At 42.3% G+C, this 27,004-nt stretch overlaps 4 protein-coding genes across 7 annotated transcripts; 3 read left to right on the forward strand and 1 right to left on the reverse strand.

The window, feature by feature from the left end:
* Positions 1-293: 293 nt before the first annotated feature.
* On the reverse strand, positions 294-10,436 carry man2a1 (mannosidase, alpha, class 2A, member 1). Of its 3 annotated transcripts, XM_061068044.1 has the most exons (25): positions 10,383-10,436; positions 10,239-10,306; positions 8,287-8,443; positions 7,892-8,116; positions 7,624-7,768; positions 7,446-7,533; positions 7,284-7,367; positions 6,832-6,959; positions 6,577-6,750; positions 6,169-6,355; positions 5,774-5,951; positions 5,398-5,588; positions 4,967-5,164; positions 4,362-4,476; positions 4,153-4,220; positions 3,907-4,075; positions 3,594-3,830; positions 3,286-3,414; positions 3,087-3,201; positions 2,803-2,936; positions 2,584-2,725; positions 2,296-2,429; positions 2,008-2,202; positions 1,748-1,858; positions 294-1,622 (listed from the first exon to the last, which is right to left on the reverse strand). In XM_061068044.1, exons 3-25 carry the CDS (start codon positions 8,425-8,427, stop codon positions 1,449-1,451), a joined length of 3,462 nt encoding a protein of 1,153 aa, XP_060924027.1. In that variant the 5' UTR covers positions 8,428-8,443; positions 10,239-10,306; positions 10,383-10,436; the 3' UTR covers positions 294-1,448. The 3 variants fall into 3 exon arrangements, with proteins under 3 accessions (XP_060924027.1, XP_060924036.1, XP_060924044.1); XM_061068053.1 differs by lacking the exon at positions 10,239-10,306 and having other exon boundaries at positions 10,383-10,428; XM_061068061.1 differs by lacking the exons at positions 10,239-10,306; positions 10,383-10,436 and adding an exon at positions 8,613-8,648.
* A 405-nt stretch (positions 10,437-10,841) lies between these two features.
* Positions 10,842-13,120, forward strand: atp6v1g1 (ATPase H+ transporting V1 subunit G1). Its single transcript, XM_061069942.1, has 3 exons — positions 10,842-11,072; positions 12,164-12,264; positions 12,342-13,120. The coding sequence occupies exons 1-3, from the start codon at positions 10,991-10,993 to the stop codon at positions 12,513-12,515; spliced, it is 357 nt and encodes a 118-aa protein (XP_060925925.1). The 5' UTR covers positions 10,842-10,990; the 3' UTR covers positions 12,516-13,120.
* A 1,216-nt stretch (positions 13,121-14,336) lies between these two features.
* On the forward strand, positions 14,337-21,035 carry slc31a1 (solute carrier family 31 member 1). Its single transcript, XM_061068970.1, has 6 exons — positions 14,337-14,467; positions 16,564-16,606; positions 17,449-17,590; positions 17,709-17,781; positions 17,863-18,031; positions 19,074-21,035. The coding sequence occupies exons 3-6, from the start codon at positions 17,453-17,455 to the stop codon at positions 19,273-19,275; spliced, it is 582 nt and encodes a 193-aa protein (XP_060924953.1). The 5' UTR covers positions 14,337-14,467; positions 16,564-16,606; positions 17,449-17,452; the 3' UTR covers positions 19,276-21,035.
* Positions 21,036-21,321: 286 nt separating this feature from the next.
* Positions 21,322-26,094, forward strand: slc25a46 (solute carrier family 25 member 46). Of its 2 annotated transcripts, none has more exons than XM_061075628.1 (8): positions 21,322-21,756; positions 22,157-22,199; positions 22,304-22,361; positions 22,444-22,521; positions 22,689-22,789; positions 24,355-24,411; positions 24,524-24,581; positions 24,677-26,094. In XM_061075628.1, exons 1-8 carry the CDS (start codon positions 21,477-21,479, stop codon positions 25,268-25,270), a joined length of 1,269 nt encoding a protein of 422 aa, XP_060931611.1. In that variant the 5' UTR covers positions 21,322-21,476; the 3' UTR covers positions 25,271-26,094. The 2 variants fall into 2 exon arrangements, with proteins under 2 accessions (XP_060931611.1, XP_060931612.1); XM_061075629.1 differs by having other exon boundaries at positions 22,162-22,199.
* Positions 26,095-27,004: the final 910 nt, after the last annotated feature.

Below are 27,004 nucleotides of genomic sequence, written 5' to 3' on the forward strand. Positions count from 1 at the left end.
CTCAAAACAATTACATTTACTTATATTTTACTTTATGTTATTGATCTATTTGAATTTAGATATATATTTTTCTATCCAAAATTTCCAATATGAAAGATTGGAAAAACAATTCTCAATTTTACATTTAATACAAGATGAAAATGTGTGAACTCATGAATCATTTTCACCAGGATAAAAAGAAGAGGCTACAAGGAATTTAATCAAAAGTCATTGATCTGTGAAATAGAAATTAATAATCTTAAGTGTTGTGTTACTGCGACAGATCATTAACAATATACATTTGACTCGGGGCGTTTCTGTCACAGTTTGTTGGATCTGTTTATTCACATAAAGAATCAATGAGACGCAAGCTTCAGCCTGACCTCGGTTTCTGTCTATTAAGAGACGATTAAACAATCATTTATTTTTCTTTCAAATACAAAAATCATCCCAAAAATAAAGTATTAAAGTGTTTTCAAAAATTCACAGTAAAAACCCTTCATTTTACAAAACTTCACCATTTTATGATTTGAATCTGCATGTTACAGCAAAATATAAACTTTCTAGATAAGAAAGTATTTCCCCAATTTCTCTATTACAGCATAAATAGAAAAATATTTAAAAAAATGTGAATATGTTTATAAATTCAATTTATACACACATTTTGGAAAGAAAAAGGCACAAAGTAAAAAATCTCCAGTGTAACAAATCAACCCTTCAATTTTAGACAAACAACTTATCAGACACAAAATAAATAAAAATCATTCAACAAGATAAAATCAATAAAATCAAACAAATCACACTTTAAGAGGACACGTTGACGCATAATTCCACATTCCTGCATAAACAGAGAAATTACACTGAATTAAGAAAGTAGCAGCAACAACACATACTCTGACCATTCACCATGAACTCACACATTCAATTAAAACATTCATTTAAAACTTCGAGCTCACGACTCGATTGGTCCCTTTTTGTTGACGAAGCAACTTCACACGAACAGGTTCAATTTCAGTGTTTTCTCAGTTTTTTAAATAACCTTTGACCTTTAGACTGACCAAGGCTTTAGCTTCTTTTTGTGGAAGACAAACATCCAGTGAAAGTGACAATTACTTTCATTGACAGATAAATGAAGGTTGATTAATGGTCATAGATCAACCTTGAACCTTAGCAGCTTTGTTTTCTCTTTTCATTTTTGGTCTCCGTGTTCTTTTCGATATCTTCTCCTTGGGTTATTTGTTTAAAATGGTAAAAAAACATTTCCAGATTATTTTCCAATATTTCTTTTAAGTTTCAACCGTCTCATACATTTTTCAAATAGTAACCTATAATTTTATTTTTTGACAGATTTTTTGTCACCATTTATCTTCCATATACACGTCAACTGTACAGCTAGTTCCTGCTGATTGTAAAAACCCTTGATCATGTGACATCACGACTTTGCCATCACATTTAGTTCCTTCATGATTTCAGTCGATCTCCACGCGGTACGCAGTGATTTCCATCGGCCGCAGACGAGTGATCTGCGGCGGCGGCTGCTGCGGGCGGGGGGGCTCCTCGTGGTCGTCTTCACGCAGCAGAGTCAGACCTGAATGACGAACTGAGCGAAACTGAAGAGGAGAGAAAAGATCGGCCAGATTCACCTGGAAACAGAAAAATATACAAACACAGACAAAATATTTGTTTAAAATTTGGTTAAATAGGAAGAAAAACATTATTTATGTGTGTGTGTGTGTGTGTTTGTGTTTGTGTCAGTGTGTGTGTGTACCTCCTCGTGCACGCTCCATGTGCACACAGGCGCTGGATTTGGGATGATGCTACAGTCAAAGCCCTTCCTGTGCAGGAGGAGAGCAGCTTCCTGTGACGGGCTCTCTGCTTTCTGATCCATAAACAGAAAAAAACTTACTACTGTTATTTACCATAGTAACACTTATTTACACGTGGTCATTATGGATCATCGTGACTTTACAGTTACGTTAAGTCTTATTTCTGAAAACCAAAAGCTGATGTTGCAGGTGTTCTCCTCACCTGAGCGTCCTCCAGTGTCCTGAGGTTCAGCAGGTGAATGTCGCACGGCAGCGATGAGCTCAGTGGCTGGAATGGGCGGAGCTTTGGCAGCTTGGTGATGCTGTGGGTGACCATGGTGACTGGTGGGTGGCAGAGGGAGAGAGAGGACAGGTGGGCGAGTAGTGACAGGTGTTCCACTGAGGCTCCTCCCACATCCTGTCAGAAAACAAATAAAGGCAAAAGATTAATACAAATTACAAAGAGAGTAAAAAGTATTTACTGTTGATAACTGTGTCCACACCCACTCACCTGAGTCCCGCCCCTCCGCTCCTCCAGCAGCAGTTGGAAAAGACTCGCCGTCAGCTTGTTGTCGGTGACACCCTGACCGAGGCCGCGGTTATCGTCCTGCTGCAGCCGCCGGTCCAACACCACCTCCAGCTCACCTGCACGGGTCAGAGGTCACAGGTCAGAAAGAGGTCACAGAGAGGTCAGAATCAGCCCAGCGGAAAAAAAGGCCGACGCCTTCTTTTTCCTCTGTTTATAAACACGTCTCAAGAATCATTGTTGGTATTATGATGAACACGTAGCTGTTGTCACCTGGTCTGAGCGAGGCGACGGCCTGACTCTGAGCCGACAGCAGCGTCAGGCGCGACCCTGAGTCCTGGAGGAACGAGGACGAGGTCATTGGATAGAAGTTGGCCTGCAGGGGGAGCTTCGCCAGCGTCCTTCGCTGCTGCATCTGCAACCAATCGATCCTCCATCAGTAAACACCAACAGACATGAAATGATCTGATTGGACAATGAAAAGGTGGAAACCTGGAAACCGTTGAGGTCGGAAAAGAAACGGTTGCCGTTGGCGACATCACTGACAAGTCGCATGACGAGTTCGTGGTTCTTCTCTGATCGGATGTCCACCGTGTTGGAAATCTCTAGGGACTTCCGAGCATGCCCTGGGGCACAGGAAGTCAGGATAATTTTGGTTTGTTAACGAGTTACATCACTGCACACAAACATGTTTTAAACATGTTAGTTGACAAACTGAGGATCACATAACACACTGACGTAGCATGACAGAAACAAACGTAGAAACATATCGTTACCGTCCAGGTGGAGGAGCCGCACCGTGTGTGTGAAGTGTTGGTAACAGGAAGTGATGTCAGAGAAGATGGGACCTCTGGAGATCCGGACCAGGCGGGGCTTTGAGGACGAGTAGAGCTGCCGGCGGGCGAGAGACAACCACAGTCAATCAGAGCAGTCAACTGGTTTGGGTCTTGATCTAAGTCTTGGTCCTGGTCTTACCTGGGCCCCCTCCTCCCCTGGCAGGAACAGGTAGGCTCCACTCTTTTCCTGGTGTGCTCTAGTTCTGGTTCCGTACCACAGGAACTGGATTTTGACCTCACGGACCAGACCGGATTGCAGACGCAGCTTCTGAATTTCAAAATAAAATGAAAGAAATTTAGAAAAATAAAGATGAAGAAAAGATTATAATCAATGCTGAATTATAAATAATCACAAATAATAATAATTCGATTTATTTAAATAAAACCACAGTAAAATAAATAAATAAATACATGTGTGTGTGTGTGTGTGTATATTTATGTACATACCTGCAGCAGGCCAGTCTCCAGGGAACTCCATATTTGGACATGCTTGTTGCTAAGCGACACTGGCTTGTCGGCATCAGGTCCAGTGAGGTGCGACACCTGAAAGTGTTTGTTGTGAACAGTCGGTGTGTTGCCACGACGATGGATGGTGTACTTTGCCCGGTGGGAGGAGCCAACTGATGCTTTGCTCACATGATACACGACGAGTGACAGAGGAGGAAGTTCGGCCACGAAAGAAAACTGTCAAAACAAAACACAACGTGAAACAAAGACAAACCAAAGTCTGTTTCTGATGAGCTCAGCTCATCGTTCTCACCTGGAACGCCTCCGTGGACGCTCGGCTCGGCTCCGTCCACACGGCCGAGATCTGCGCCGCCAATGGCTGACCGGTTTCTGCATCAACAACACGAGCATCGAGAGAATCGACCACGATTGTGATGACAGATGTTTTGAGCTGCTCCGTCGGGTTAAAGATGATCAACGGCCTGAAACACAAACGATCGATATTGAAACAACATTCAAACTAAACTATATCTGTACATAAGAAAGCCAATCCCCTCACCTGGGCTCATCGCTGAGCACGAGCGGCGTCTTCTGAGGCAAAGCGTCGTGAGCTGAGATCACGTCGTCCTGCGGAAACATCACATGACCAACATCAGAGCTCGGACTCGTCCGTCACATCAGCTGATGTCCGGACAGACCAGACTCTGACCACCCGTCACATTACAGATCAAACAAGCCTGTAGAACAGCAAGTGGGCTCAGAGGTTACCATGAGCAGGAAGGGTTTCGACTGGTCGTGGTAGTAAAGGCTCTTGTCCAATAGGAGCAGCCAGTGGGCGGAGCTCTGCAGCACCTGGCGCAGGCTCAGGATGGAGTGAAACAATCTGAAAAACAATGTTTGTTTAATTCTACAAAATTTGTATTGTTTTTAACGCTTTGAACAATTCAATAATTGTTTCTCTGCATTGAAAAAAACAAAACAAAAAACTTTATTTAAAAAAAGACTATATAACATGATGTTATCACTACAATGGGAATTATGGTAAACTAATGTTAGATGCTAATGCTAAATAAATGGGTATGATGGAAGGCTAATGCTACAAGCTCACTGCACACTCAAAACAGAACTGTACCTGAGACCGTTGCCAGTGACGATGCCATCCTTCAACTGAGAGCATGGAGGAATAAATGAGACAAAGACAAGCTAACGCTAAAGATGTAGCAGTTTCAGGTGCTAATACTGATTTATTACCTTTGTTGTTTAGCTTTGATTTAAGCTAACATGCTAACACAGCATTTTCAAACTATCGTACCCAAATAAACCTGTGTTATCAAACATGCTAACATGCTAGTTTGCTAACAGGAGGTAGCCACCTGATTCCGTAGTCGACCACCACAGGGTCACGGGCAGTGCCAGTGACAGCGTCATGGTGCTGGAACAGTGCTAGGCTCCGCCTCCCCGCTGTCAGGCGCTGGAAGTGTTCTTGAGCCGGAAAATCTGCGACCACACGACTGTCGCCACGGAAACGTCGCATTTCAGCCAGTGTCAACGTGAAGAGAATTTCTGTGGCTCTGTTGGATTTAAAGACGTCAAAAATTTCAAATGAAATAACTAAAATTAATCAAGTTACAAACAAAACACGTGAAAAATGAATAACAATATATTAACAGAAAATATGAATTAATGCATTAGACAGACATTATTTGTTTGTTTGTGGATTTGAATTAATTGAAAAGCTGTGTATTGTCAAGAGAAATCAATTGAAGAACGATCCAAACAGATTGAGATGTGTTGTGGGTGGTACCTGAGCGTGGCCTCCAGCATTCTGTCCAGACGCTTGTAAAACGGTCTGGAGGTGAAGTATCCGCTCCAGTAATGGTCGTCTCGGTCGGCGTATGTGAAGAAGTCTCCGCGAAGGGTCGGCAGCTTCGTGTCTGCTGAGCTCAGACGCCGCTCGAGAGCCTGGAAGTAATCTGTCAGGGTCCCGAACTGAGCCTGAGAACCAGGAGAAGAACTTGTGACCGGACGACACAAATACCAGGTTCGACACCATTCCAAGAGACGCTAGCTTTGAAAGTGTTGTGTAGACGTCAGAAAGCTGATTCCACTGTGATGTCACTTTGTGGAGTTCCACCCACCACCGCCTCTGCCCCCTCCCCTCAGGTGTATCAGGCGCTCACCTTGACGTGCAGCTCTGGGTGCTGGTCAAAGTAGTCAAAGAGCTTCTGGTAGTTATTGAACTGAGCGTCCCATTCGCTTGACTCCACAAACCGAAAGTCGTCGCCGAGGGGAATGAAGAGGACCGGAGACCGAAAGAGACGAGACTTCTGACGGTACTGGTCCAATAAGAGGAGAGCGCTGAGAGAACAGAGACGTCAACATGAGAAAGTCACAATCACAGTCGCGTAACACAGAAAAATCACATGACCTTTAACCCTGAAGCATTTTACACTTCCATTCTTCTTTGTGTGTGTAACTTAAACGAGTTCAAACTGTTTAATCAATTAATCGTCAAAATTTGAAGTAACGGTGATTAATCATGTTAATATCATTGTTGGCCCCAGCCCCCACTTACCGCTCCTGGATGTTCTGCTCGGTGATTGGCTGAGGTGCTATTCTCCACGGACAGAAGACCCGCCCTCCTGGCAAGCGGTGGAAGTCGAACTGACAGCACACGGACGGGTTCGGACCACACGTGTGAGGTACATCATAGCTGTAGAATGGCATCATGTGACACGTGATGTCACTACGGGGGGAGGAGTCTGACAAGTGGCCGGGTTTAGAGAAACAAGAAGTTTGACACAAAAAGGAGAAAAATACAAAATAAAAGTCTGTCTTTATTTTGAAAGAGAACATTTTAAACAGTTGTTTGAAAAATTCTAAGGTTTTCATTCATATTAAATCATTTTAAAGCATTGATATTAATTATTGAATTAATGTATCAAATAAAAGCACAAATGAAATGTCTCTCTCCCACACTCACCCCAGCTCTGTCGCCATTGAAACTCAAGCGTCTGTTGCTGGGCAAACTGTTTCTTGACGGCATAGTGAACTCTTTGAATGACCATGTTGCTAAGACCCGCCCCCTTCAGCAAGTAGGCCATGGAGGGGGAGTGGCCAAATGGATCAATTGCCCACCCGCTGCTTGGCTTCACGCCTGTTCACAGAAACAAAGCATGAATAAAGAAAGAGTGTGACATCACAGAAAAGTGCAGCATGGTATAAACAGAAGACGAACCCAGGTGTCTCTGAATCCACTGATGACCCTCGATCAGCTGATCCAACAGAGCGAAGTAATGAGAATTTGCTTCGTCCGCCATCACCCAGCCGCCCGTCACCAGCTCCAGCTGCCCGGCCCCCACCAGACTGCCAAATATAAAATATAAGAACTGAAAAATACAGATTCAACGGAATAATAATAAAATCTATATTTGAAGACCAAACTGAGACACAGCAGGAAAGACTCAAAATTCAAGACTTGATTGTCACGTGCACATCAATTACATTTAGCAGTCGCTGTCAATGAAATGCTCGGGTCACAGGCTCTCTTCTAGCAATGCTCAACATATTACACAGCCCAACTTTTTTTTTTATAGCACAATGCAGAATAAAGCAGCAATAAATAATCAAAAAACCTTTTGTTCCTCATGAACAAAAAAGTAAACAAGATAAAAATAGAATTAAATTTACCGTTTGACCATCTCTCTCTTCTGATCGTCAATGTCGTTCCACCATTTAGAGAAATAACTGACTTCTGCCCAGATCATCTTCTTCCTGAGGAACAAAGAGAATCATCCACTTATTCATTTATTCATTCGCTCACACACAGAGTGTCGTCATGACGATCCTAACCTGTGGTCCTCGCTCAGTTTGAGCAACATGTTGTTAAGGATGTGTCTTGTCTGATCCTGATAATAAAGGTCAAAGGTCTTTAGCCAACCTGCAAGGCACACACACACAAAATGGAGTTCAAATCAACAGAGTCATGTTCTGATCATTCTGATAGTTTGTGGTTGGTGTTCTTTCTCACCTGGGTCGTTGTGTGAGTGTGGAACAAGAATAATTTCAAGCGGCTGCTCATCCCACTCGTTTCCCTTGTAATGGATTTCAAAACCCTGTTTCCAGACGCCACCGTCAAGGTTATCAAAGGGCAGGAGGTCATAAACGTCCAGCAGCTGCAGGTGGAGACATGATGAGTGTGTGTTACTATGTATGTGTTATTCAGTTTTTTGTTTAGTAAACAACTTCAACCAGAGAACTTTTGTAAAAACAAACAGCTGCTAGCATGCTAAGCTAACCTGAACGCCATCAGCGCCATCCTTCATCTTTCCGGCAGATCGGCAGCCCGGCAGCTCGTCGGCCCCGCTGTGGCTAGAGACTGAGCTTATGTCGGCTCCTGCTCCTTCTTTTTCCCATGATGCATTGCGGTGGATCAGAGCATCCTTCAGTGTGGCAACCAGACGGTGGTTGTCTTTAAGGAGATGCTCCAACCTGTCAATCTTCTGCTGGAGGCGGGACAATTCCTGCAGAGAAGTTTTGATTGATTCTTTAAAAACACTGACGAGAAACTCACAAAGAACCTGACGTCCAATCACACAGGTGCTTACTGACCACACTCTAGTGGGCGTGAACATACAGTTTGACTGACAGCTCCAAGGTGACCAGTTTTCATTCCTGTGTTTCCATAACTCACCTTGTCCCCCTGTACAACAGGTGAGCTCCCACCTTGCTGAAGCTCCGCCCCCTGCATCAGCTCCAGCATGCGATACAATGACATCAGAGCTACACAGAAGATCCCCCCCGCCAGCACCGCCAACACCCGACTCTTCTTCATCACCACGACAACAAAGCTGAAAACAAAAAAACACAAAGTCTCGAGGTAAGAGAACTTTACTTTTCAGAAACTTGGACTCTGGGCAGAAAAGGTCTCTGGTTCGTCTCTGGTTCGACTCCACGGAGAAACAACAAAAAGACGAACCTGGATTGATCTGTCCAAAAATCCAAGAGGATTCTCCCTACCCTGTCTAGTGCCCCTGAGCAAGGCACCTTACTCCCCCAACATCTGCTCCCCGGGCGCCGTACATGGCTGCCCACTGCTCTGTGTGTCCTGCACCAGATGGTTAAAAGCAGAGGTTAAATTTCCCTACAATTGCATGAGTGTGCCTGTGCATGTCTGTGGGACAAATAAATGTATCTTAATCTTAACTGTGAATGGGTTAAAGTGTGCATGTGTGTGTCTGATCCTGTTTTACTTGTGTTTCCCCCCACCGCCCAAAACACACACACACACACAAACACACACACACACACACACACACACACACACACACACACACACACACACACACACACACACACACACACACACACACACACACACACACACACACACACTTATATTCATTCATTTCCAGCACGAGTCTGAAGGTTGATAATCAAAGTGATGATGATGCGTTAATTCAGATTATTATTATAATTACAGTTAAATACTTTAGTGCAGAAGGTGGGAAAAACAAGGAGCTGGACATGCATTTGATGACTGAGGCAGAGGAGCAACAGAAGCATCCATCCACTCATCCATAAGTAAGTTGAAGGTAAATAATATAGACAATTAAAATGGGATTCAACCAGTTAAAATAACCAAATTTCACCGTTCTGCTCAGTCTGCACCGTTTTTTGGCAAACAGCTCACTATAGCCATCAGAAGCAGAATCGAGTTATATTGCCAAGCCAAGTGTTTGTGCAATTATAAATTTAGAAAATATATAAAAGGAAAGAAAAAGTAAAAATGTGGAATATGGCCAAAATGGCCACTAAATGCAAGATAGCATGCTTCCTGTTGTGTTTTTCCAATTGCACCTAAAGACTTTTTTGTTTGTCTGGTCATGATACACCTGTATATCGATTTTTGTGAAGACCGGTCAATGTGAACACGTACCAGGGGTCTCGGGGGGCACTGTTGAGCCATTTTGCGACGCCCATTGAAAATTCCTTCAGAATACGTAAATTTTCACCACTAACTAACTTTCTGCAAATTTTGGTAAGAAGTTGAGCATGTTAAAGCCCTCAAAAAGCCAATTCTTTTGCCTGAAGAAGAAAAAGAAAAAAAATAATCCTTACAATAACAATAGGGTCCTCCCTGACCTTTGATCAGTGCTCGGGCCCTAATAATTAAAGCCCTCAAAAAGCCAATTCATTTGCCTGAATAATAATAATAATAATAATAATAAGAAGAAGAATAAATAATCCTTACAATAACAATAGGGACCTCCCTGACCTTTGATCAGTGCTCGGGCCCTAATAATAATAATAATGAAAATTCCTTCAGAATACGTAAATTTTCACCACTTTCTAACTTTCTGCAAATTTTGGTTAGAAGTTGAGCATGTTAAAGCCCTCAAAAAGCCAATTATTTTGCCTGAAGAAGAAGAAGAAGAAGAAGAAGAAGAAGAAGAAGAAGAAGAAGAAGAAGAAGAAGAAGAATCCTTACAATAACAATAGGGTCCTCCCTGACCTTTGATCAGTGCTCGGGCCCTAATAATAATAATCATTACAATTTCAATAGGGTCTCACCAGACACCTCTGATGTCTGTGCTCGGGCCCTAATTCATTTTTGTGATAAAGTCACTTCCGGTCTTACTCTACCTTCTCTCCCGGACTTCTGCGTTGAGCCGACAGGTGTCGTGCCGCCGCTCACCTGTCTGGTGAAGTATCTGTGTGACGTCCCTTTCACATGTTAATAAAAATATTATAATTTACTTTAAAACTTTCATTAAAACCAAAAAGTACCTGAGCAGCACGAGCTGCGGTCGCTGCTGCGCCTGCTCCAGCTCCTTGTTTTGCTTCCGGTCTGGTTCAGCTGACTCAGCGCTCCGGAAGAGTCACTTCCTGTTGGATAAGCTTTTTTACCCCCTACAACTTTATTGTCTGTGAAAAAACACGTTGACACCTGAGTGAGAAACATTCTGCAGGTTCTAATGTTCTTTATTTATTTACAGAACTTAGCTTTTACTGAGGAACATTCTGCATGTTGTCATCACTCACGTTCTCTATGTTTCTACAGAAAAGAGATTATTAATGTCCACGTCCGAGTCATTACATAGATATTAATAGTTTATTATTTTATTTAACTGAATGTGCTCATCTATTTTCTTCCACTGTAATGTCTCTGTGATGTTAATAAAGTTATTTTTTATTTTTTTCAATCCACCAAGTCCATCCCACCCCCAGCTCCCGTGACAGCGTCACATGACTGGTCTGCATCGTGACTTCCGATCAGCTGACTGCGGTTGTCGAAGTCGGTTCATCCTCGACCTTCGTCTCGGTTAATTCCTCCGGTTCCAGCCCCGGCTCCACTCCCGGTTCTACCGCCGCATTCCGCACGTCGTGTCCCGGTCATGGCGAGTCAGTCTCAGGGGATCCAGCAGCTGCTGCAGGCCGAGAAGAGGGCGGCCGAGAAGGTGGCGGAGGCCCGCAAGCGTGAGTACACGGTCCGCTAGCTGTTAGCTGGTTAGCTGGTTAGCAGCTTCCAGCGGCCGTTACCTGGTAGAATCCCCGGTTCGACCGTGAGTGACGAGCGATGGAGAAAATAATGACAGGAACCCGGAGGAACGCAGCGGGCTGATGTAGCGGAACCAGACCGGAGCTGGTGACACCAGCAGCGGCCTCCTCGGCTCAGTCAGGTCCCAGAACCGGAGCTGGGACTACCGACTGGGAAAAAACCGACTGTAAATACCGACTGGGAATAAACCGACTGGGAAAAAACCGACTGTAAATACCGACTGGGAATAAACCGACTGGGAATAAACCGACTGGGACTAATAAGACTTTAAATACCGACTGGGACTAAACCGAGAAATTATGATGAATTTTGTAAAGATCATGTTGTGACTCTTAAGTTACGCAAAATCTGTTCATGCACATTAACCTCATGTTTTGTCAGGTTTCATATGTTCCGTAAAACTTGATCATTTACAATTAATCACTGATTAATGATCAATTATTCATTAACTACAGCTTTAAACAAGACGCTAACGTTGGTTTTTAATTGTAACAGTTTCTCAGTGATGATTCTTATGAGTCAATCATCATGTGATAAAGTCTCATAGAGGAAGAATGAATATACACACAGAACTTTTTCTGTCCTCGTTGTCTAACTTCCTGTCTGTGAATCCTGGTTGTCTAACTTCCTGTCTGTGAATCCTGGTTGTCTAACTTCCTGTCTGAATCCTGGTTGTCTAACTTCCTGTCTGAATCCTGGTTGTCTAACTTCCTGTCTGAATCCTGGTTGTCTAACTTCCTGGCTGTGAATCCTGGTTGTCTAACTTCCTGTGTGTGAATCCTGGTTGTCTAACTTCCTGTGTGTGAATCCTGGCTGTCTAACTTCCTGTCTGAATCCTGGTTGTCTAACTTCCTGTCTGTGAATCCTGGTTGTCTAACTTCCTGTTCGTGAATCCTGGTTGTCTAACTTCCTGTCTGTGAATCCTGGCTGTCTTACTTCCTGTCTGTGAATCCTGGTTGTCTAACTTCCTGTCTGTGAATCCTGGTTGTCTAACTTCCTGTCTCGTCAGGTAAGAACCGGCGTCTGAAGCAGGCGAAGGAGGAGGCCCAAGCTGAGATCGAACAGTATCGTCTTCAGAGGGAGAAGGAGTTTAAGACCAAAGAAGCTGCCGTACGAACTTTTCACTTTAAACTTATTATGTTCTAATGAAATTTGCTTCTTTATTTAATACGTCTTTCCCCCATCAGGCCCTTGGTTCCCATGGTAACAGTGCTGTGGAGGTGGACCGTGACACTGTAGAACGGATGGCCCATATCCAGGCTAGTTACCGTGGTAACAGGGAGGCGGTGCTGGTCGAGCTGCTGCGACGTGTCTGTGAAATTAAGCCGGAGTTTCACGCCAACTACCGCGTTGCTGGCTAAGGGGTGGAGCTACGACCAGAGGGGGCGGGGAAACATGGGATATGTGGATGTTGGCAAATTGGCTTTGTTGGCGTGTTTTGTTTAAAACTCATTTCTGCTAAACACGAGCAAAATATCAAAACTTTTATTTTTAAGGTGAAGATGTTTTCCTGCTCTGTTAAAAAATGGGATCGTAAATAAATGTTTGTGTTACAGTGTTGATGTTTACGAAGTATTTATATATATATATATATATCAGAATTAATGTCTTTGTTTTGCTTCTTTTTTTTTTCTTCAAATCTTTCCTGAATCTAACTTAAGTTTTTCTTCACTGTATCTTTGTCAGGTGAGAAAATAAGACGATCAGGTGTCAGAGTAAATAAAATCAAATGGCAATGATATCATATTTGATCTTGCTGATTGGCTGTCTTTCTCTGAGTGTGCGCCCCTGCTCTCTAACCTGATTGGCTGGAGAGTGGAAAGTCTTTTGTTGTGAAAATCTTGTCCGATTCCACATTTTTTGTGTTGCTTCCGCTGTAATTATGTGTCTTCCTGTTGATGTTTGTGAACTGATGATTAAAATGCAACAAAAAACAAACTATTAAATTGGATGTTGATTGGTGGAATCTGTGTGCTGCTGCTCTGTGATTGGTTGAGAAGTTTTAAAACACAAAACCCTCCAGTGATGTGACAGAGCAGAATAAATACTTCTGATGCTTGACGTACAGTTGGCATTTTGCAGGACTTGTAAATCAAACTATATTAGCATAACTCATATTCCTAAATTTTAGATGTTAACAATGGGTATTAGATGCACCCTCCTCTGTTCATAACCCTCGACTGGTGTGAAGGAAAACACCTTCAACAGGAAAAAGAAACGTCAGAGTTGAGGGACAGAAGTGATTTATCAACAAGATAATCATTACAACATTGAAGAGAAAAGACAGCGTGTACCAAGGTGTATTCATGTTGAAAGTATTAATACAAAAGATAAATGTTTGACAGAGATGTAAATGGCAGTTTGGATGATGGAGGTTCTGTCAGTAATAGAATATGTGAGGAGGTTATATTTTAATCACCTTCTAGGATCAGCTGCCATCTTGATCACTGAGTTGTCCACGATCCTGGATCTGCCAGAATAAAACACACTGATTCACACACAGAAGGATGAAGATAATGATGAAGAGGAAGAGGATGAAGAAGAAGACAACAGTGACAGATAATTGACTGGAGCTCCAGTTAACATAAGATCAGCATCTATGACCACACTGACAACATGTATGACCACACTGACATGTACAACCACACTGAAAACATGTATGACCACACTGACAACATGTATGACCACACTCACAACATGTATGACCACACTGACATGTATAACCACACTGACAACATGTATGACCACACTCACAACATGTATAACCACACTGACATGTATAACCACACTGAAAACATGTATGACCACACTCACAACATGTATGACCACACTGACATGTATAACCACACTGAAAACATGTATGACCACACTCACAACATGTATGACCACACTGACATGTATAACCACACTGACAACATGTATTACCACACTGATCAGCGAGTACAATTCGTTTATTATTGTTCTTCGAGTTTTTTTAAAATGTTGTAGTTTGGTTTTTAAAGATGGAGCCGGAGCTAAGTGCTAAGCTAAGCTAAGCTAAGCTAAGTTAAGCTAGGCCAATTTATCATCACGGCATTTAATGTATAAATATAAGAACTACTCGCCTCCTGATGCTCATTGGTTCAGAATTCTGAAGCTCCTCCTCTGTGTCCTGCGTACTTACGTAATGACGCAGTCGACGGAAGTGGCGGGGGAGAAGCCGACGCAGTAAAAGTCCTTCTTCTTCTTCTGTTTCCGTTTCTTCTGACTCTTCACCTTCGTGATTCGGAAACGGAGGAAAAGAAGATAAGAAGAAAACACGGAGAATCTGCGGGTGAGCTCAGTGTGTGTGTGTGTGGGGGGGTTGTGTGTGTGCGTGTTTGTGTGTGTGTGTGTTTGTGTGTGTGTGTGTGACCTTCGCTAACTAGCACACTAGCCTCTCTCTCCAGACTCTGGAACATCAGAGCATGTTTACAAGTGTTGTGGAGGATGCCAGAGAGACTAACGCGGGTGTGGGGCTCGAACCTGTGACACATTCAGATCAGCCGGAGACACTTTGTGTGTCTCTGTCCGCTTGACACGTTGACGAGATTTAAAAAGGTCTAAACAACTTGACAGATTCGTGCATTGGAGCGATCGTGACACGTCACACTCACAAACAAGCTTCCAGACTCTGAACTTGACAAAAGTGTCACATGACAACATGCGGGAGGAGATGGCAGCATCATTATCTCAATATGCATATTCTTCCTTAATAAAACCTCCTACAATAATGTAAATAATAATAATAATAGATGAGAATTAGATCTGCGTCCTGTCAACAGGCCGAATGCTCATCAATACAAAGAACATACTGATTCAGAACCTGACTAATACAATCAGTTATCAATCAGATATTTTCCAGTCTACAGCAGGTTCATCACAAATGATTTCAGCGTTTCACCAGGAGACTCGATCAAACAATCACCATAATAATAGGAGTATTAGGGTGATAATCATTATCATAGTTATAAAGTTATAGTAACAAATATAGATAGATAGATAGATAGATAGATAGATAGATAGATAGATAGATAGATAGATAGATAGATAGATTACTTTATTCATCCCGAAGGGAAATTAAGTCGTCATAGCAGCCGGTATATTTGAATACAATAAAATACAATACAATAGAATAAAATAAATAAATATTGAGGTAGAAAGAATAAAAACAGAAACACAAGATAAATAGGTAGATAAGGTGCAGTGGCAAGATGATGGTAATAGTACTGATGATATGATGGTAATGTTATTGTTAGACAGTATATAAAAATAGTACAGTATATAATATAACATAATATATATTTATATATGAATAGGGATTTTGATAATAAAAAGGATAATACTACTATAATAAGGTCAGAGTGATCCTGTGAAAAGTGAATCATTTCAAATAGAGTGACTGAGTTGAACTCATCAATAATCAGCAGTTAATCAATAATCAGCGTAATCAGCTGTGGACGAGATAAGAAGTGTATTACGAGGAAGTTGTCTAACGGGGACATGTGGTTGACATGTGATCACGTTCCCGTCTGACCTGTGATCCCACAGCAGGGGGTGAGGGTCAGGGCGAATCCGTGACAGGGCTAGAGACTTGACGGCTCAAAGGTCAGAGGTCAGATGTTGCCTTCTGATTGGATGATCAGATGTCAGCAGTCGTCAAAGTGAACCTTGATCTAACCAGGTCACTTCAGACTAGGATCCTCAAGTCGTTGCTACGCTCACAAACACACAGACAATGTGAAACTGGTTTTAGACTTTTTGACAAACTGGTTCTGGCGCTGCTAATTACATCTTACATAATGATAGATGTTGAATGCACTAATTGTCGCTTTGGATAAAAGCGTCTGCCAAATGACATGTAATGTAATGTAAGGTAATAATGATAACACCTGACATCCGCGCTGTGGTCAGCTCAGACATGTCATATTACATCATCTATAATATGTTTAAATACGTGAGTTGACACCATTTAAAGGAAAACCTGTCGTTCAGCACAGAGCACGTAGGGAAATGTTTTAAGATTGAACTTGAAGCTGGTGTGGAAACCTTCTGTGAGAACCCAGCTCTGATTGGCTGCAGGTTTCACTGACACATTATTTACTTAATGTTTTTAATGCTAAACAGGAAGTGATTCTGTCTGTGATTTATTGTAAATTATTACTGAAAGTTAAATTTATGTCTTTTAAGATTTCCATCACATCGTCTGTCACCCCCCCCCCCTCTGAAAACCACCACATAAAACCACTGTGAAGAGTTGAGGTCACCTGATTAATCCACAGCTTCTCATTGGCTGCCTGAAAGCCTCGTCGCAGCTGATAGGCTGAAGATGGTCTTTATATCTATTTTTATTGGCCGTTAAACTCTCTCTCCTCTCTCTCTTCCTGACAGTCTCTTCCCAGCTCCATTGGCTCTCGCTCTCTCTCCTCTCCAGGTAAGCTGACGGATTTGTATTTCAACTTAAAAGTCGTGTTTATGTGATTTTCTGTGAAATACACCTGTTGCTCAGCGAGTTTAGTCTCAGTCACTTCTGTGTAGAGACACCAGGAGGCGCAGTTTAATCCCAGTGATACTCCCGAGCTCCAACACACGGGTTAAAGGTGTGAGTCTGTGAGTGAACACACATTGTAAAACTGTCCTTGCCGTTTTAAAGACTTCATACATCAACTAGTGTTGATTATGAAAGAGAGGGCGAGAGACACTGAAGAACCATCAGAGGAGGAGAGAGAATCACATTAGTTTTGATCACAAAGTGATTCTGACTCATTCAAACAGAAAACAGGATAACAAGCATTGCCGAGGGCGACGACTGACCTTCCTGTTAATGTTAACAACGCTGTAATCTAATTGGCGGACGTCAGAGAGTACAACAGAGCACTCTGATTGGCTCCTTCGACCTCTTTTAGCCTCAGGGTCGAGCAGCCAATCAGATTACAGCAGAGTGTCTGCTCAGTGATGTCAGACCGTAGTCGTGGTTACAGCTCTGCTGTGATGTCATTGGTGTTCAGTCCATGTCTCTTACTGGACGAGTCAACATCACTGTAAACGCGGAGACGAAACTAAGGTAAGAGTGAGTGTTCTGAAAGTCTCTGGACCAGTTAATAGTGAGGGTTTGTGTGTGTGTGTGTGTGTGGGGGGGGGGGGTTCATGTCCGTCACGTGTTAGAAACCTCACCAACACGTCCAAACGCTCACTGGGAACTTTCCAGATATTTTCCTTTCTAGACATTTCACTTGAGGTACTAAAAGAGAAGAACTTGTTTTTGTTTCCGAACAGCAACATGGACCATAGCAACATGGACCATAGCAACATGGACCATGGCCACCATCACAACACCATGGCCCCGCCCACAACCGGCGGACACGACCACGGGGGCGGAGTGACTGACGGGGGCCATGGAGGACACATGATGGGGATGGTGAGCGGAAGGATATGTCAACATTACATGCTACATTATGCTAACTGTGGTAGCATTGTATAAACATGCTAACCCAGCAGGATGTAGCTAACATGCTAACGCTGCTGTGGCTTACTAGGTGATGACCTTCTACTTTGGCTGTGAAAACGTCGAGCTGCTGTTTAAAGGACTTCTCATCAACTCAGTGGGAGGTCAGAGGCTCGACAGACATAGAATTATGTTGTTTTTATACATTTTGTTAGACCCTCCCCATCCTCTTGTCGTCCAATCAGAGATGGTCGCAGCATGCATTGGTGTCTTCCTATTGGCCGTCCTGTACGAGGGACTGAAGATCGGCCGTGAAGCGTTGCTGCGTCGCAGTCAGGTCAACGTGCGGTACAACTCCATGCCGCTGCCAGGGGCTGATGGGACCATGCTGATGGAGACGCACAAGACGGTCGGGTAAGTTGGTAACGTTAGTGCTAACGACTGCTGGAAAAACCGGAAAAAAACACATAAAAGTGATTGAAAGAAAAAGTTAAATGTCTTAAAGTGTAAAAATGTAAAGAATGATTAAACAAATCATAAAATAACATTTTAAAAGTAAAAAATAATTTAAAATATTTAACTGAAAAGATACAGATCTGTCATGTGGTCGTCTGTATTGTCATGTAATGTGTTGATGTCAGCTCATTGATTGACAGTCATGATTTGGAAGGGGCGGAGCCTTCTGTTGGAAAAAAGTTATGCCCTTCAGGACGCGATGTCAGGTAACGTCCTGGCTCTGGTCCTGGTGCTGGTGCTGGCTCTGGTCCTGGTGCTGGTCTTGGTGCTGGTCTTGGTGCTGGTCCTGGTGCTGGTCCTGGTGCTGGTCCTGGTGCTGGTCCTGGTGCTGGTCCTGTGATCAGACTGATATTGATCCCTGATTACTTACACTATTTTACACAAATAGTGGCATGTTTTGTTTCAATTTACAGTTAATATTTTTGAAGTTTTTATTAGATGTTTTTTGTAAAAAACTTAATTTACTATTTTCACTGTCATCGGATCTATATTCTCATATAATCTAAGCCTGATGCTATCATGCTACCACTGAGCTTAACTAACATTAACAATAACACTTAGGTGAATGGAAACAATTTGATGAATATTATCGTAAATATCATAAAACTAATGCTAAAACTGCTACTAATGCCATGAGTGTTTATGTTAAATAAATGAAAAGTCATCATCTAACAAGCTAACTATGCTAATACAAATTCTAAAGCCTGTACTTAGGCTAATTGCAAAGTATTTGTATAAAAACTGATTGTTATTATATATAGTGTAATATATAAAGCTAATATAAACACTCTAAGAGCATTGTTACTATTGCTAACAAATCATAACACACAATTCAAGATTGTACTACTAATGCTAACAGAAGTGCTAACAGTAGCATAATGTAAAGAGCAATTTTAAGATGTAAATGCTAACAGGAATTCAAATCCCCTCTCCTTCTCAGGCAGCGGATGCTAAGCCCCGGCCACTTCCTGCAGACGCTGCTGCACATCATCCAGGTGGTCATCAGCTACTTCCTGATGCTCGTGTTCATGACCTACAACGCTTACCTGTGCATCGCCACGGCGCTCGGTGCCGGGATGGGCTATTTCCTGTTCAGCTGGAGGAAGGCTGTGGTCGTCGACATCACCGAGCACTGCCATTAGCTAACAAGCTAATTAGCATAGTGCCGGGAGGTTTAATTTCTGCTGATCACAATCGATAAATGGTAACAACTACTCTCATGTTTTGTGAGTGCTAGCCAACGTGCTATTGAAACTACAGAATACCAGAATGGTTCATCATTTTCAGCTATCACATGAAACACTAAATTCATAATAACACCTTGTTGTAGGATAGCCTTCACTCTTAAAAACACAAGTAGAGACCTTTGTTTTTCCAGAAAACTAAAATCACTTACTATTGACCTTTCTGCCTAACGAGTCAGCCAATCAGAGCTTGGATCACATTAGAAAGTTCTGATTGGCCAGATCAACATTTCTTTTAATCTTTTTTTTCTGTGCCATGTCAACAGATTAGCGGCTGTTAGCCAAAATGTACGTAGTTTACATACACTTCTTTTAGTTAGCATCGTTGGCAAATTATTTTAAGAGCCAATCATAGCAAAGTATTTAAATAGTTTGATTAATTTAATATGCACATTAATAATAGGAAAACAACCTTTTTTTTTAAGGGTTTTTTTTCTGAAAATGTAAAAAAAACTAACATGACTCCCTAGTTTCATGAATCAACACAACTAAACTTCATTTAATAATCAGAGCAACAGAGCAACAACAGAACATCAGACGTTAAACTAAACTGGAAATGTAAATCATTTTCTTGTTGACACCAAATGTTTATTTACACTTTTTTATAAAAACATTTTTAAATTAATTATTTGTCCACTTTGGGTATGAGAATCTGACTGGTTGGTGAGTCAGCCAATCAGGGCTTGGATATTTGTTCACATCTTCACTGACAATTTCCCTAGTTTTCTTCTTTAAAACTTTGAAACACGAGTTTACATTAACACACGGTAAATATCTTAATTGATTCAATTTACTGGTGTCTTTTTTTTTTCTGAGCCTTAAACTCGACACCGTTTGCCTTAATGTGGCCAACGAGTTGAAACGTCCTGATGTTCGATGTGCTGTGACTGGAGGCCAGTGTCCGATCTGTAGCTGCTGCTTATCAATGTCAACATTAAAATCTGTCGTTAACGTGTCGTTAATTGTCTGCTGCTCTCGCTTCACTATCACCTGACAACGTTGGTCTCTTATCTTTAGCTTTGGATGAGATGTCGTTCATGGCAGCGTCAGATGTTGTGATATGTTGTGATTATTTTAAATAAATCGTTTCACTCTGAGATAGGTGGAGTTTACTTAATGGACCAATGAGATTACAGGGACAGTTAGGTTACTGGATTTCTATTTCGTGAGTCTGCTTACTTTGGGCCGTTATCAGGTGTCCACAGTGGGCAGTTGTATTTTGATGAAGGGTGTCCATGTCCTCTTGTCCAGGTGCTGTTGTTGTGTGAGGGGCCACATCAGGTTTAATGTCACGTCTAATGTCAGGTTTGATTTTCTCGTGTGAATTGACTCGTTGAGACTGGATCATGATTAAAACATGAAAACTTGTGAAGGAAACTTTTATATCTAAGTCTGAAAATGTTCTAATTGTCCCAAATGCTGGAATAAAAAAAGTTAATGAAGAATGTCGTCATCAGCTTCTGTTTTGGGGAATAAATGGGTTAAACTAGAGGAATATTTGAACAGGAAAATGTCTAAATAAAGGCTCCAGTTTCTCAATGAATAGATAAGAAAAAGGTTTGTATGAAACAGGAACAAACTCATTGATGCATATAAGTGTTTTGGTTCATGTGTGTATTAAGCGATAGCTACACTGAAAATAAAAATATCAACATTTACAGTCGTACAGAGTTGTAATCACTTTAATCCTCTGTTTAAATGTTTTTTATTTAACTTTATCAATTTATACCTTTTTATATAGATATTTATTTCATATACATTACTTTTTATGTATATATAAATATTATTATAATTATATATAGTTGATTTGTAGGTCTATTGTTGCTATATATCCTGCGACACGTTTAATGCATTACTGACTGAATGCTGCTGCCACACGGGGCAGTAAAGAGCTCCATACCTGGAGTCCGCTGACCCGTGAAGAAGAGATCTCTTCCGGGTGACAGCTCGGTGTTTATTTCGGGTCAAATCCTCCAGTGACGGCTCTTCCACCTTTTAAACGTCCTCTCGCCACTGTACCGGGACGCGGGTGTGTTTGATTCCGTTAACCGGCTCCGAGTCCCGGTTCCTCTGCTGTCAGTCCGCTCACCCGCCCTCCGATGGCCTCCAGGCGGCCGGACAGCTTCGATGGGCTCGGCTACCGCGGCCGCGACGACCCGCTGTACGGAGCCAGCTTCCCGGGCAGGAGCACCGGAGTCCCCGCGGAGCTGCAGCACCACCAGTGGGTCACCACGCCGCCGGACATCCCCGGCTCCCGCAACCTGCACCACGGGGAGCGGACACCGCACGGCGAGGATCCGCTGGCGGAGCACCGAGGCCCCGGAGGCCCCGGAGCTGCAGGCGGCTGGGAGGCTCCGCAGCCCGGGGTCCCGCCTGTCGGTAGGTCGCTGCGGAGGGTCGTTAGCTCCCAGGCTAACGGCTACATAGCTTAGTGCACGTCTCTAACACGCAGAGCTGAACTAGCATGCTAACACGACGACAACAACACAATGTGTGTGTTAATATCTCCTCCTGTATTAACACAAGTCATCAAGCTGACTGACAGTTAGCTAGATGACTTGTGTTATTAATTCAACCGCAGGCTAACCGTTAGCTAGTGAGCTGATATGTCGCATTTAGTATTCTGCTTTTAATAATGTGAACGCTGACACAAACGTTTTTAATAAAGTGGAAATAGATTAAAAATAAGCGTGTGTGTGTGTCACAGTTTTAATCTGGTTATTCTCAGTTTCTCATCAATCAAACTGAAATTAATAAAAACCTTTCCTTGTGTTTTCAGAGCAGCTGAACAGATTTGCCGGCTTTGGGATCGGACTTGTCAGGTTGGGAACTAATTAACTTACTGGTGGTTTACTTAATGAGTTAAAGGAAGCGGAAACAGCTGATTTCACAATAAAAGCAGTAAAGATGGTGTGTGTGTTTTCAGCCTGTTCACAGAGAACGTCCTGGCTCATCCCTGCATCGTGCTGCGCAGACAGTGTCAGGTTGGTTCCTCCTGTTATCGACTCCTCTTTCAGCTGAATAATGTCTGATGGAACTTATCAATATAATTTATCTTTGTTTCAGGTGAACTATCACGGCCGATGTTACCACTTGACTCCGTTCAGTGCTGTGGTCGTTATGTACGCCATCACCAAGGCTCAGGTGAGAGCCTCATCGTTATTTATCACATTGATTTAGATGAAATTATAAATATTATGTACACTTGATGAACGTACTACACATTTTTTAAATTTTTTTTACATATGAATAATATCAATATAAGATCCTGTAATCAAGGATGTGATCAGTGATGTGTGATTGATGCTCAGGGTCCGAAGGCGCTGTGGAAGGGGATGGGAAGCACCTTCATCGTTCACGGCATCACACTGGGAGCCGAGGGCATCATCAGCGAGTTCACTCCATTACCACGGTAACCATGTGTGACGGTCTGTGTTTGCACTGCTGCTCTTTTCATTCACCTCTCTTGACTCAGGCTTGGTAAAATATTTTAACTTTATTTTCTGTGTCATCTGCAACAACAAACGGGACACAGTCATTCAGAGCTGAACAATCTGCTTCTCCCACGGAGCCATCACGTGATCGTATAGTTTTTTAGTAATTTAATTTACTTCTATAACCAACATACTTGCAACAACAAACGGGACACAGTTATCTATAAAAGAAAAGTTACAAAAGTTGCATATTATTAAACACGTATTAAACAAGTTTTAAACACTAAATTAACCATTATCAACTAAAACACTGACAGACAGAGCGACACAACTTACTCAGAGCTGCACAATCTGCTTCTGAGGTAAAACAAAGGGTGAGCCCCACTAATCCCCAGAAGTTCCCACTGTGGGCCTTCAAAATAAGATAAACACGGCAAAATAAAAGAAATGCATAAAAAAACTATGACTGCAGTTCCACGTTGGACAGGATTTTAACTATCAACATATTTACACCGTTACACATGCACGAGTACTGTAGTGTCGCTCAGGCTTCGTGTCACATGACCATTTTACATTTTCTTTCCTCTGAACTGTTTCTGTTGGCAACTCTTTACATCGTCCTCTGGTAATCAGGTGATGTGAACGATAACCAATCAGGAAGATTCCGTTTCTGTTCGTCCAGACTAGGGTTGCAAAGGGGGGTTACGTTTCCGGTAAATTTCCGGAAACTTTCCACGGGAAGTTAAGCTTGGGAATTTTGGGAATTTTGAAAAAAAAAAAAAAACTACACAAATTAAACGCTGAGCAATAAAAACATCATTCAAAACTCTATTTTAAAGATGTATGCTGATTGAGGATTGTTCATCTGTTCATCTAGCCTATTTCCATTCATTTATCCATCAATTGTAAATTATTTTTACAGACAATTCCAATTGTTTGGCTAACTATTTATATCTCTGGCATTGCATTAGTGTTTTTTTACAATCTTTTTCTCATCTTATTCTACAGAACAATGCCACGTGCACTCTCTCATGTGTGGAGACATTTCACCCCATCCAATGTAGAAGGAAAGGCTGTGTACATTAGCAAATACTGTGCAAAGACCTATGTTAAGAATGACACAACGATGCAGAAGCATATAGCCAAGTGCCCAAAGTTTCCTCAGGACTCAAATCAGCCTATGACACAACAAAATGTTTATATTTATGTCTGTATATGACAAGGTAAATACAGTTAGTATAAATTACCCACAACATTTCCAGTTTATTCCCGTTAATTCACGTTAATTCCCGTATATTCCCGTTAATTCCCATGGAAAGTTTCAAACTTTGAATATTCCCGGAATTTTGCAACCCTAGTCCAGACTAAAGCACAACACCTGAGTTTTCAAAGTAAAATGCGGCAGCAGAGTTTACAAAAGTCTCTGATTGAAGGGCTGGAAGACTCTGCCAGGTGTAACCAGAGCAACACTTATTAATTTCGATAGCCAGGTCTGAGTGTGGGCGGAGCCTGCATGTGTGTTTACAGTGTGTGTTGTCGACAGGGAGCTTCCTCATCGCTGGAGCTGGAAACAACTCGCTGGACATCTGCTTCTTAAAGGGTCAGTTCACTTTTTTATCTTTACTTTACTTCATGGATCAAAGCTGCTGATCCGTCTGTGAGTTTTCATTATGCCTGATGTAAAGTGACTCCTGTTTGTCTCTTGGCCGCAGGTTAACAGCGATGGTGGCGCTTCCATTTTACTGTTCCAGCCTCATTGAGACGGTCCAGGTCATTATTGATTATTTATTAACCTGTGTTTAAGTTTCTATTATATCATCTGTGGTCTGTTTTTAATTAATTAATACTTTTTGTCTCACCCTCAGAGCGAGATTGTCCGTGACGAGTCGTCGTCCGGTTTGCTCGACTGTGTCCGTGAAGGTCTGGCCCGGTTGTTGGGCGTCGGCGCTCCTCACAGTCACCGTCTGCTTCCTCTCAGCTCTCTACTGCTTCCTGCCGCGCTGCACGCTGTCCTGCGATACGCCATCGCCGCCTCCGTTCAGCGCGTGTTTCTGTGGCTGCACCAGCGGAGCAAGAAGCAGCGACTGGATCCGTCCAACCCGCTCGACGGCTACTTCCCTGAGCTGGCGGCGGCCTGGGCTGGGTCTCTTGTGGCCGATGTGTTGGTGTTTCCTCTGGAGACGGCGCTACACCGCCTCAGCCTGCAGGGCACGCGCACCATCATTGACGCCACTGATGGCGTGGTCGCTGTGGGAAATGGTGGCAGCCCACTGGTCCTGCCTGTCAACTCGCAGTATGACGGCTTCTCCGAATGCCTTCACGCCATCCGCCGCAAGGAGGGAGTGGCTGGCTATTACCGCGGGTTTGGAGCGCTCGTGGCACAGTACGCGCTCCATGGGGCGCTGCTCGCCGCTGCCAGGACTCTGCTGAGGCTGCTGCTGCTGGACGGTAAGCACTAGAGGAGTGACCACGGAGCAGCAGCATCACCACCCACAGAGGTCCTCTGGTGAGATGCTCTCATGGACTTTGGGTCACCGTGGCTACAGAAAGACAAATAAGACTTTAAATTAAAAATACCTACAAACAGTCTGATCATCTGTCACATTTAAAGGAGCAGGTCAACTTTCCTGTAATTCACCACGGCAACCACAAACTGATCATTAATCAATATTTAAAATACAACCATTAACAAGCCCCCAGCGGAAGGTCCTGACGATTACCATCAACTGCATAGATGACCCCCCCAACACCCCACACCCCACAGAGCCTAGGTGAGATGTGTGTGGCACTTCCTGGCTTCAAACTAAATGTCTCTATGGAAACGATGTCACTTTCTGTCCCAGCATGAAAGCATGAAGTCATGACCCTGTGTTCAAATACTGACAACTGATTGGTTACCTGCGGTGTGTGAAGATGAACAGTTTATTGTATAAAGTTGTAAAAATTTATTAAATGTAGATTAAGATTAAATTATGTCATTCATAAACATTTAAATTATTATTCAAATCAACAATTTAACTATCTCTCTCTAGACACACACACACACACATGCATATATATATATATATATAAGAATCCTGTTGGTTTTTCAAAATAAATGTCTGGAGGAAGTAGCCACATGTTCTGAACAGGGAAAACAACAATAAAAGTTTTATGTCTTGTCATATTTGTTGTACTTTTGTCAAATGTTGAAACTTTGCACTTGAGCTTTAGAAAAATCTAGTTTTTTGTCTTTTGCTGTAAATTATTTCACCTGGAATAAAATAAAAAGTATCGTAACACATTTGCTGCTTTTTGTGTGAAACATCCCAATTTAATTTTCCATTAAACCAAAATTTCTATATCAATATAAACATTTAATCTTAATGTTTTTGAGGATGAGTTTGACAAATTTTTTAGTGTTTAGCTTTGATTTCCTTAGTAGGGCCCGAGCACTGATCAAAGGTCAGGTGAGACCCTATTGTTATTGTAAGGATTATTATTATTATTCAGGCAAATTAATTGGCTTTTTGAGGGCTTTAACATGCTCAACTTCTTACCAAAATTTGCAGAAAGTTAGAAAGTGGTGAAAATTTACGTATTCTGAAGGAATTTTCAATGGGCGTCGCAAAATGGCTCAACGGTGCCCCCCGAGACCCCCCGAGACCCCTGGAAGGTGTTCCCATTGACCGATCTTCACAAAAATCGATATACAGGTGTATCATGACCAGACAAACAAAAAAGTCTCAGGTGCAATTGGAAAAACACAACAGGAAGCCTGCTATTTTGCATTTAGTGGCCATTTTGGCCATATTCCACATTTTTTCTTTGATACACTTGTACCAGGGTTTTCATCGGATCAACTTCAAATTGAGATGAGTGTCATCACAACAAGATGGAGATAAAAACTGACTGACGGATTTTTTTTTAATCACACGGTGTGACCGTGGCGTGCCGTCAAAGTTTGATTACACGCCATTAAAACACGATGTTCCATGGACCATGAATCCTTTGATTTCAGTCTTCCTAGATCAAAGGAAACTTTATGTCTTCTCTCTCAGAACTGGTTATTTTTTTTTTTCAGACAAAAAGCATGCAATGCTTCAAAATGCATGTGCTGGGGCCACCCAGTGCTGCTTTGCAGCCCTAGAAATTTTTAGTTATTATTACTACTACACTATATTTATTTTTACTTGAATCCTCATTTAGATATG

This window comes from Limanda limanda, chromosome 1 (genome assembly GCF_963576545.1).
Source record: "Limanda limanda chromosome 1, fLimLim1.1, whole genome shotgun sequence".
NCBI classification, from domain to species: Eukaryota; Metazoa; Chordata; class Actinopteri; order Pleuronectiformes; family Pleuronectidae; genus Limanda; species Limanda limanda.

Bases quoted from the DNA above. Each gene is read 5' to 3' on its own strand.
- slc25a46 (XM_061075628.1), top strand. From the start codon at position 21,477: ATGGCCTCCAGGCGGCCGGACAGCTTCGATGGGCTCGGCTACCGCGGC. The intron at 21,757-22,156 runs GTAGGTCGCTGC...TTGTGTTTTCAG, and splicing joins GCCCGGGGTCCCGCCTGTCG to AGCAGCTGAACAGATTTGCC. The intron at 24,582-24,676 runs GTCATTATTGAT...TCTCACCCTCAG, and splicing joins GCCTCATTGAGACGGTCCAG to AGCGAGATTGTCCGTGACGA.
- slc31a1 (XM_061068970.1), top strand. From the start codon at position 17,453: ATGGACCATAGCAACATGGACCATAGCAACATGGACCATGGCCACCAT. The intron at 17,782-17,862 runs GTCAGAGGCTCG...TCGTCCAATCAG, and splicing joins TCTCATCAACTCAGTGGGAG to AGATGGTCGCAGCATGCATT. The intron at 18,032-19,073 runs GTAAGTTGGTAA...TCTCCTTCTCAG, and splicing joins GAGACGCACAAGACGGTCGG to GCAGCGGATGCTAAGCCCCG.
- man2a1 (XM_061068044.1), bottom strand. From the start codon at position 8,427: ATGAAGAAGAGTCGGGTGTTGGCGGTGCTGGCGGGGGGGATCTTCTGT. The intron at 4,477-4,966 runs GTGGCTACCTCC...ATTGTTTTTCAG, and splicing joins GTGGTCGACTACGGAATCAG to ATTGTTTCACTCCATCCTGA. The intron at 1,859-2,007 runs GTGAGGAGAACA...TTTATGGATCAG, and splicing joins GGACACTGGAGGACGCTCAG to AAAGCAGAGAGCCCGTCACA.
- atp6v1g1 (XM_061069942.1), top strand. From the start codon at position 10,991: ATGGCGAGTCAGTCTCAGGGGATCCAGCAGCTGCTGCAGGCCGAGAAG. The intron at 11,073-12,163 runs GTGAGTACACGG...CTGTCTCGTCAG, and splicing joins GGTGGCGGAGGCCCGCAAGC to GTAAGAACCGGCGTCTGAAG. The intron at 12,265-12,341 runs GTACGAACTTTT...TTCCCCCATCAG, and splicing joins TTAAGACCAAAGAAGCTGCC to GCCCTTGGTTCCCATGGTAA.